An 11,000-nucleotide genomic window follows, 5' to 3' on the forward strand; every position below is an offset into this window, starting at 1 on the left:
TCAGGTGCAACTACCATGCAATTTTGGATGACACAAAACAAAATCTCTCCCATCTATTAGTAAATAGACTAATTTCCTAGCTCCATCACAATTCACGTGACACTAAATACCTAAAAGCATGCATTTTTCTGCAAATAAGGATATTAAAAGGAATGAGAATCATTAAGAAATCAAGCTTCAGCAGCTCCAGTGATCTATGCAGCCATTAACAAATAAAAAAAAAAAACCTCAATGACTTCTAACTTAAGCACTACTGTCAGTAATATTCAGATGCCTTACAAAATAGTTGACAAAGACAATATAGCACGTTTCCCTTTCCTTCATAGATACATAAAAAATAACACTTGTTGAGCAGCAGTATTTACTCTCTAATTCAAGCGCACATCAGTCATTCCACTCATCTCAACACTGACTAGAAAAAAATGAAGTCAAATGCTTGACAACCTGGAACTTCTTCAGATCTCCCAGTTCCACCTCAGATAAAATGGCCAATTATCTTCTTTGGGACATCTGAGAGGAGGATACTACTGTCAGAATGCTAAGGCTTATTAATAAACATCTTCATGTCACATCATTGATCTCTTATCAAATCATCCAACCAACTTCACCTCCTCAACAATTTTGCACCATTAACATATACTTCTGTACAAAAAAAAAAACAAACAAACAATAATTTATTTCATAAGAAGGAAATAAGAGAACACACAGGATAAAAATTTAGTATCATTTCTTCTGAAGTCTGTCTTTATGGTGAATTCAGAAACCTATGAGACCGCTCAAAACCACTGACAGCAGCACTTCAGTAAGATGAAGGAAAAAAGCAGTTTATCATCAATTAAATATTGATCTGATTGTAAAACAAACAGCATAGATGAAATAGATGCATTTTTTTTCTCCCCTGAAGTTGGTTATACATTTAGTACTTTGAGCTAGAAATAAGCACAGTTCAAAGTTCAACTCTGAAGCAACAGCAGTTCAAACTGTCTCTGCTACATTAGTCCTTTTCCTCCAACTGCAACAGTCTCCAGTCCCAGTATGTTACAACTTTTGTTTACTAGCGCCTTCTCTTGCTAGTCTGTCAGCTTCCTCATTTCCTTGGAAACCAGCATGACCAGGAATATGCATCTGTTAGGACAAAAGTACAGGAGTGTTAGACATGAAAGAAATCCAAAAAAAGAGCACACACATGAAACTTGAGCACATAATGCCCTTCTATTCATAGCATAGTAGCAGCTTCTTAGAGGAACTCATATTAAGTCCTTACGTGTTCTTCCCAGTAATGATTGTAAACTCTCATTAAAGATCAAGAACTGGATTGCCAGATTGCAAAAACCATCTTTATAAGAAGTGGTGAGCTAAGGAGCACCTAACCTAGCCTTTAAAAAAAAGGCAGAAAACAGCATTAACACTCAGTTACTAACTCAGAAGTCCTACCTTCAGATGAAAGAGAAAACCTCTCTGACATTCAGTCAACTTTTCCCAGAAAGCTACACCATTAAAACCAATAGCTGTGTAACACCCCACTTAAGTATCTGTTTTTTTCAATTTTTTACATTAAAGACCCTTATGTGCTCAGTTTTCTTGGAAAAAAATACTAAGGTACAGAAAACCAGAGTTAAGTTGATTTGGGGTTACAATCTAACAATCTAAGTTTTCCTGGTTTAAAGGCAGAGGTACGATTAAGTTACACAGAAGAGCCAGTATCTTAAAAGCTTTGTTAAGCAACTCTAGCAGTTACAACTCAAGAAGACACTATTATGTTCCAAGCTTACATTTTCAGAAATTGAAATAATTATTAGGCAGTTTCTAAGTAGTAACAAGAAACAATAAAAAACAAACATGCATTTTAACAAACAAATAGTGGTTACAAGAGACCAGCTTACACTGACGTGATAATTTCACTTGCTTTAAATAAAACAAGCAGATTCACTGTATTTATAGATGTATAGCTTTATATCCTATACAATTCATTGCTATGGTCCTAGTTAGTAAAAATTTACAAGAGTATTTAGGATGTCATAAGGAAGAAGAAATGAGGTGCTCACCCACTGAATTTCTATGCCTTTTGATAGACTATCAAGTTTTTGAAAATCTTCTTTATTTATCACGCTTCCTCCTGAACTTGTTCTCCAGCCATTCGTTTTCCAGTTTTCAACCCAGCTCGTAATACCTATGCAAAGGGAGTATTATCATAAAACTGTTTCACAAGTCTTTCAACACATTCCATACAAAGTCTCAGGCAAAAACATCATAGAAAATATTCTTATTTGGTCTTCAGGATTATATTTTCTCATTATTACTTGAAATATCAACAGTGTTTTCCTGAACAGGTATTTAAAGATTACAGCTTTATATACACATTCCACGCATAATTATGACATGAACTTCAACAAACTGAAGCTAAAGATTTGCTTGATTGTACAATAAACTAGAACAAATTTGTTTTGTCTGAAGACGTAAACACACAGAGGAGAAACAGATGACCACATATTTTAAGATTTTTGTTGGCTAAACAGAACACTTCAGAGAAGGAACACATAAGCAGATTTCTAGAGAACAAAATCTAACATTCTGGCCATCCATATGTGGAAAGGAGGGAAACCTCAAATATAGCTCACATTTGTGTACAGATAGTTTCTCCAACCCAAGAAGTCAAAACAAACCAAAATGAAACTGCAAAGTCACTACACCAGCTTCTGAGTACTCTCTTGAAGACTTCCTTAACAGAAGGCCCACAAACAACATTTTTTTCTAGATTGTATGTGCCATACTGGATACATTAAGACAAAAAGCATTTACTTCTGTCATTCTTCACTGTTACAAGCAATGGTCTCTAACTGTATCGCATGCAGACAGAAGGTAATCCTTACAGTATTCTGCAAGTTTTTCACCAAGCAGTCTTGAGAATTGAATTTTGTTATACGTTCTCTTCTTTATGTAAGAAGTCTCCACAAACCCCAGTATGTTCTATGTGCTTTATGTAATCAGGAACTCTAAAATAATCAACTCACCATTAATAGTGAACTTGCTGTCAGTGTAGATAATTAGTTTCTTGATATTTTGACTCTTTGCTTGCTCAATTGCTTTGCAGGCTGCCTTAAGAACATTTCAATAGAATCACAGTTCAGTACAGTATTTTGAACGTGTAACTAAAATACCAGCAAAGTACCTGATGCTAATACAGAAGAACTACAAAGAATATTAATGTAATCTCTCCATCAGTAAGTACAAAGATGTTTTAGAACAGAGATGAATCATAAAAACAGAGAGCAACTTAAGTTTCCCACATGTTAAATAAAGTAAAATCTGTTGTTCAGTTCTCCAGTGCAGGAGCAGCTCTCTGCCCAGTTGCTCAGCTCTCCAAGGCTCTTAACAGCACATCAGCTTCCAGCCATCTTCTCCATAATTTTGGAGAGCAAAGATTCATATCAGCTCCAAATGTTTGGAACTGTTTCCAATCATTCTGTAGTGGTGCCACGAAACACAATAATTAGAGACAAGTGGCATAGTCTCAAATTTGTGCTGAAAAGCTCTCCAGCAGCAAGTCTGACTTCTGACATACCACCACTGCTTCTGCTTGGTTCTCACTGAAAGGGATTTCTTGCTATTTTTTAAGCAGGTCAGCTTCTCACCTAATTTTACCTCCAAAGACACAGTGCAGGGAAGCTGCAGTACCAGAATTGAGATTAGATGAGAAGGAAAACTAAATCTGCTGTTAAGACTTATTTCTAAAGTAACAAAAGTTACTCCTGGAATTATTTATTATGTATAATCAAAGAAAGATGATATTCTGACCCTATCACAGTAAGAAGGCAATCATCCTCTTGACCCTTCCCTGAAATCTAAGACATAGACATTAAAAATACAAAGTTTTGAGAATGGGGCTTTCCTAATGCAAGGCAATTTTAAATATCTGTGCTTGGCCTCATGACATCCGGGAATTCTCGAGATATTGCCTATTTGAGAGCAACAAAGAACAATAAAACCTAAAGAAAACAATTTGTCTGAAGTCACAACTGGTATTTTGTGTACTTCTCTCACAGCTCCATACTTGGCTTCTGAAGTCCAGAGCTGAAATACTCGAGTATAATAATGCTTTCTACATGTGGAAGCATTTTAGGACATTTTCTACTTACGTGTATTTCAGCTCTTTGATTCGTTTGCCGTCCAGGAAGTCTTTCACTGATATTTCTATATCCAAAGAACAAACAGTAGTTACTCAAAATTATCACTACACGATACATTATGATTTAGAATCACAAATAAAACAGAGATCATCTTCTTTTTATAAAGAAGGATGAATGGAGACTCAAGGTCTAACTTCCACCCACACAGCACCCTGCATATCTGGACCCGCCATTAACATGCAGCTACTTTTGCTGCCTTTTGTACACACATACAACTATTTTAACTTCCTGCACTCCTTGAATCCACTTCAGCAACTTAAAATTATTATTTCCAATCGTTTCTTTCCCACATCCTTACCTTCTAGAAAATTTTATTTCTATTTTTCCTTAGTAAGTCATTACTCTAATGGCACTGTCACTAACATGAGTTTCAACAGCATGGCTTCACATTCAAAAAGAGGCCGGCATGGTGAAGCACACCCAAAACAAACATCAGCATATCTATCTAAGAAAAGAACCCAGTGAATTACTTACAAGGGGTGGCCTGGTCCCCAGTAAACACCTATTCCAGCGCGTGCCCTGTTACGTCCATTACCTGAACAACAACCATCTGTATAAACAACTGCAAATTCACCTACAAAAGAATTAGCAAAAGCAGAAATTCAAGGATTCCTTCACAAACATAGGCTCCTCAAATAGAATGAAACACCTGCTAATAGATTAATGTCTGAACTTCCTTCCCTGGGCAGTCCTTCAAAACGCCATCATCTAGAGATATCACTGATTTAATTAGTAATGCATAATACCAGAAGCCCCACTGCAATACCACCCTCCCACTGCTTCCAAATCAGTAAGGCTCACAAAGTATCTGTGTGCTAAGTTTCATAATCTCACTATAAGTCTTGCCCTCCTCAGTCAGTGTTAAAACTTGCCAGCTAAATCTGCACTTAAATCAAGTTTGTAATCTAGATACATGTAAAATCACAAATACAGTGAACAAATCAAGCCATGTCTTGATAGCAGTTAAAGTCAATTATTGTCACACAGAAAGATAATATGAAAAACACACATCATGGCTCAGAAAGATAGGTTGCACTTGGCCTGGTGTTGTCATACACAAACCTCCCTAAAAGCTTTCTAATAATTACACTGTTCTATACGAAGAGAAAGAACTCAAAAGAATTAATGGAGTAACTAAAGAACTTACCCATATATGAAAACTTATCTTCACCAACTATTGGTGTTGAGTGCCCTTCATCGTGTTTTGCACGCTTTACAGTATGTTCTTCATTTGTAGACTGTTCATATGGCCTTTTGCATGCATTGCAGCACAAGACATCTGCCTCCAGCTCCTCTCTCTGGCTAGCATTTTCCTGCGTTACAGTTGAAGCACCATGTGCCTTTTCTAAAAACACAAAATAAGAAAGCTCACCTACGCACAAAAGGTCAAGTTTTATTCAAAATAAATCCCAGAAGTAACGTGTAGATGGTGAAAGCTTTTGAAGGTAAGAGAAACAGCCATTGGACTTGATGGTCCTTACGGGTCCCTTCCAACTGGGGATTTCTATGATGCTCTGTGGCACCTGAGGACGTGGTGCACTGAATGCAGTGGGGATGAGTGGACAGTTGGACTAAGTGATCTCAGAGATCTCTTCCAACCTCAGTCGTTCTGTGATAAAGACAAGAGTTTTGCTTTCATTGATTAGTAACGCTTGTCCATTAAGCTAACCCTGAAAAATAATTATGGGGGGAAAAAAAAAAACCAAGTACACCGGTTACCTTAGCTCAAAGCACAAACACGCACAACAGCCCTTAAATACAGACAAGGCACAAGCAAATCCACACGCTTATGGAAATGCTTCTTTCTTGCATAGACCCCTGGTGGTGTTGGGATTCCTGCACCAGCAGCCGAGGGGAAGCGGCACCTCGCACGTGGCCCTGCGAGCCTCCTTCCCTGCCTCCCCACCCCGAGGACACGCTACCTGCGGGCACGGACTGCTGCCCACCCGGAGGTCCGGCGCCCACGAAGGCCCAAGCTTCCTTCTCGGTGGCGAACTTCTTGAAGCTCGCGGAAGGGAACCTGTTCACCTGCTGCTGGCATTCCGCCCTGCAACACAGCGGGCGGGGAGTGAGGCCGGCCCGGTGCGCTTCCCGGAGCATCTCCGGCAGCGAAACAGCACTCGAGCCTTACCAGGTGCGGTAGACACCCGTCTGCCGGCCCTTGCGCACCGCGTAGAACATACCGCCGCCCTTGGAGACAAAACAGGAGTGACTGAGGAGCGCGACGAGCCACCGCAACATAGCGCAGCCCCACCGCCATCCGCGCCCCCTCCCCGCCCCACGGCCCCGGCCCCGGGCGGGTTGCACACCCGCCGCCGTTGGGCACTGCGCAGGCGTCACAGCCGGCCGCACATGCGCCGTAGCGGTTGCACCCGCGCCCCCATTCTGCGCATGCGAGAAGGGGGAGAGGGGGAGAGGGAGAGAGGGAGAGAGGGGGAGAGAGAGAGAGAGACAGAGAGAGAGAGAGAGAGAGAGAGAGAGACAGAGAGAGAGAGAGAGAGACAGAGACAGAGAGACAGAGACAGAGACAGAGACAGAGAGACAGAGAGACAGAGAGCCTCGCTACGGACCGCGAGTGGGGTCAAAATTATTGGGAAGTGGGGCGTGGAATATGGAGGGGGGGAGACTGTGCAGAAAGTGAAAGGGGATCTCACTATGTCCATAAATATCTGAGGGAGGGTGCAAAGGGGACAGAGCTAGACTCGTTTCACAGGTGCCCAGAGTCAGGACAAGAGGCAGTGGATGCAGATTGGAGCACAGGAGGTCCCCTCTGAATACCGGGAGCACTTCTGTGTTGTGCAGATGGCAGAGCAGCAGCACGGTCTGCCAAGAGGCTGCGGGGTCTCCTTGCAGATCTTCAGAAGCTGCCTGGACCTGATGCTGGGCACCCTGCTGTGTGTCCCTCCTGGAGCAGGGGTTAGGTCCGATTGTCCCAGAGGGCCCTGCCAACCTCTGCTGATTCTGTGGTGTGTGGTCTGTGATTCTGCGGTGACACAAGTGTCTGCTTGGAAAGTGGTGTTTGCAGCACTGGAGATATTTTTGCCTATGCAGCTTGAGAGAATCACACCATCTTTCTGCTTGATTAAATCATTGCATTGGACCCTTCCTCCAAAAGTAAGAGCTTGGTAGCATGCTCTGCTTGTAAGTAAAACTCCATGCAGTTGTGTGAAGGTTCAGAGCCCCAGCTAGAAAACAAACAAACAAACAAACAAACAAAAACAATAAAAGCTCATTGGTGCTTCCTTGCCTACCTAAATGGTGATCTTGGTTCTGTGAGGAGCTCCAGTAGACTCTTCATATTTAACAAGCCATTAAACTTAATAGAGGACCACCCAGGAATGAACATACCCTCAAACTTGTTGCAAAATCCCCATTTACCCTTCTTATCTTGAAAAGATAAGATTACTAAAAGATGATGCCCACTTATATATATATAGGTCACTCCAAAAATAATGCCTCCTACTTACTTCCATGAAAACTACAACAGATGCAAAGAGAACAATAACTCTATTTGATAAATTCTCATCTACAAAACACTTATTTTCAACATAGTCATCACCACTGACTATGCATTTTCACCAGCAATGAACAAAACCTGCATGCTACGCTTGTAAAAATCTGCGTGGCCAGAATGTGGCCTGTTTTTCAGATCACTATCATCATTGCTGAAATGCACCACCCTCTGCCTCACTGTGCTCATGTGCACCATTTGATTTCCATAAATGTTCAGCAAGCATCAGCAAGTATCAGTGGTTACAACTTTTACTACGTGGAGGAATGGAGGAATTCCACACTTTTGCTTCATACACGCTTCCACATCAGGTACCATTTGGTCAGACTGCCCCTCTACTGCTATCTGTTGCATGGCAACAAAATGGGCAGAATGTTGTCAGGCAGGTTCAACCTTTACTATCATACCACCAACATCTGCTTCTGCCTCATAATAAAATACGAGGCATTACTTTCAGAGCAGCCCTGTTATTTGATACTTATAAGAGCTGAAGATCGTTAAACTGGTTCTCTCAGCACATCCTTCTATTTAAATCAAGGGTCCACATTCCATCTGAACTGTATACAGAGATAGCCTCTGAAATAATGAGAACCGCCTTGTCCAATTAGAAAGCTAGCACACTGAGCATCAGTTGCATCCCTTGACGGCACAATATATTGGACTCAACTGCTTTGACAAATCCCCTGTATGTCAGCAGGGAAGAGATGTCCCATCCTCTCTCCAGCTCCATGACCTTTTGTGCTGGCCAGCTTGACTTGAAATGTGATGGCTCACTGCACAGAGGGAATATGGTGTCAGAAAAGAACTTGCAGCTGTGCATGTCCCCCTCATTGAGGCTTCTAGAGAAGCAGAGCTGCCTGCAGCTGCCCAGAGCCATGTACCACACAGTGCTCAGCCACAACCTGCTGTCTCGTGTCTTCATGTCAAGCAGCATCATGTACTGTGAGAAGATCTGATGCATCATTTGACAGATGTTGTAGGAATACGAAAACAATTTAGTCAGAGTATCAAAATACACTTACAGCATTTTTCTTTCTTCTTCCAACAAAAATACAAAAATACATGAGACTATGAGACTTTATTTTATTCTTACTTACAGAATGCTTACTTCTGATTTTCTAAGATCAAGATTATTTCCATGAATTATTTCTGAAAGATTTCCACTGAGACTTCCAGGTTTTTTTGCTACCTCTTGTTTGTGATTTTGTGATATTTTTATTTTATTGCTCTTGGATAGCTTTTTTTTTTTTTTTTTTTAAATGATATATTTTTATACCAGATGTATTTCTTATTCCTTACAAGTTTACACATTCATGTAACTTGTAGTCTTCTTTGGGCAGGACATAATGAAAGAGCAGCCAGCAGTAAATGACAGGGAAAGAAAAGACCTTCTATGACACTCATCTGTTTGGTTGAACAGATAGATTCATGCATCCAGTTTGCAGTCAAGGACTGAACAGTAGCTCTTCTGCTGTCATTCTGCTGTCATGGCTAACAACCGGAGTTGAGATTCAAACAAAAATAAATAACTCTGAAGTCCTCTTAGAACCATACAAATTACCTTCACTGCTTTTTCTCCCATTTGGTATAATCAGCTAGTTCTACCTTTAGCTCTGCTGCATTGTGGCAGTAGGACAGCTGGACCTCTTTCCTCATGTGGCAGCTGGCATTTTAACAGTGCTGCCTATTGCTAGATAAGTCAACCAAAATTTGTTTGATTAATTCATTTATTAGCATATTTTCTTGGCAGCCACTTCTGTATTTATAACAGAGTCTGTAGGAAAAAAAAAAGAACAAATACATGTATACAAAAATACACACACCGCTAAGTAGGAGTGTGTCTGTATGGCATTTTTACTGAAACTTACTGTAAATGACAGTTAGCTTGTCCCACTTTAATGAATAAATTGTATATATTAATTAAACATTTTAATGTTATTTGATAAATATTTTAGCTTGAAACATACTTACATACTTAAAAAAAATATTTCACTACAGAAGCTTTTAAAGCAAATTTTATGTGATCTGAATCAAGGAAGCATCTTCTATTTTAAACTAAGCTCTTAGGTAGGTAGGTGATTGAGTAATCAATTCATCTAGTACACTTTACAAGAGTAAGTTATATGCTATATCATTACCTTCATTAAAAAATAAAAAAGAAATTGAGGTATTGTTTTTATTATGTTTCTGAAATGAGAGCTTGCAGAAAAAGAACCTGCCCATGCTTTCATGTAAAACTACGTCAATGTAGCTGAGAAGCAGTAATCTCCCAGCATCACAACTCCAGGGATCCCTACAGAAACAGGCTACCAATGAGCATTGAAAATTTGGCATGTTTCCACAAGCCTCTTTCAGTAAAGTGAACTATATTCAGTTTTGTTTCTGATTTTAGAGTTTGCTATGACCTTGAGCAATCTTGCCTCCTATCTCTGCTTCTTGTTTAATATATTCAGTCATTTTTTGCATAGCATAGTAAAACCCTGTCCTCTTGCTTTTTGAATCCTTTTGTAATACACCTAATTCATTCTTTCCACTTCTTCTCCCTGCCCATTCTGAGTCTGCATGACATGGAAACCACATTAATTAGTGGGTGACAGAAAGGAAACAACTCTTTGCCTCTTGTTCTCTCATTTCTCATGTGTAGCATCCTGGTCTGTTTAGTAGCACTAACATGATGGAAACATGAAGATGTAGAAAGTCACACTGCTCCTTTATTTCTTCATTAGCACTTTGAATAGTCCAGTTTTGATCCACCTGCACACTATCTACTCTTGTAAAGGATTTCTCAGTATAATCTGAATGCTGAGACTATCACTTGCTATCTTTCTTTTTCTACTCTTCAGTCAGATCCTTGTCACTGCTGTTTAGAGAATTTCATCTCTCTACAAATACTAATCCTGAACATGAGTATGAGTTGGGCAGTTTTTCCCATTCTGTGAATTCATGCAAGGAATAAAGAGTGCAAGGAAAAATAGTAGCTGAGCAATCTGATTTTCTGACTATTGTAAGTTTAGTAAAAAAGCTTACTAATGTTAGAAAATATGATAGGCTGTCTTCTCCAGATGCTTTGGATGATCAGAGTGGGGGGATTCTTGGTAATGTTTTGTTTACAACAGGAGCTCATCACTCCACTACCAGAATTTACATAATAGATGATATAGTGATACTGAATGTGATATTACAAGTTAAAATTGTCTGTTGTTAGGATTACTCATGGAATCTGAGCATTGAACCAGTGCTCTGACCCACACTCCTGTGAGTCACACACCTACCTCAGTGTGGGACTTTTCCTTAGTAGTGAA

At 40.0% G+C, this 11,000-nt stretch overlaps 1 protein-coding gene across 1 annotated transcript; it reads right to left on the reverse strand.

The window, feature by feature from the left end:
• Positions 1–1,038: 1,038 nt before the first annotated feature.
• RNASEH1 (ribonuclease H1) lies at positions 1,039–6,428 on the reverse strand (the record flags this gene model as incomplete). The annotated part of the gene is made up of 8 exons (XM_079532493.1): positions 1,039–1,125; positions 2,046–2,170; positions 3,012–3,096; positions 4,137–4,191; positions 4,662–4,761; positions 5,335–5,532; positions 6,110–6,234; positions 6,319–6,428. The coding sequence occupies 8 exons, from the start codon at positions 6,426–6,428 to the stop codon at positions 1,039–1,041; spliced, it is 885 nt and encodes a 294-aa protein (XP_079388619.1).
• Positions 6,429–11,000: the final 4,572 nt, after the last annotated feature.

Source organism: Tetrao urogallus (assembly GCF_951394365.1).
Source record: "Tetrao urogallus genome assembly, chromosome: 2".
NCBI classification, from domain to species: Eukaryota; Metazoa; Chordata; class Aves; order Galliformes; family Phasianidae; genus Tetrao; species Tetrao urogallus.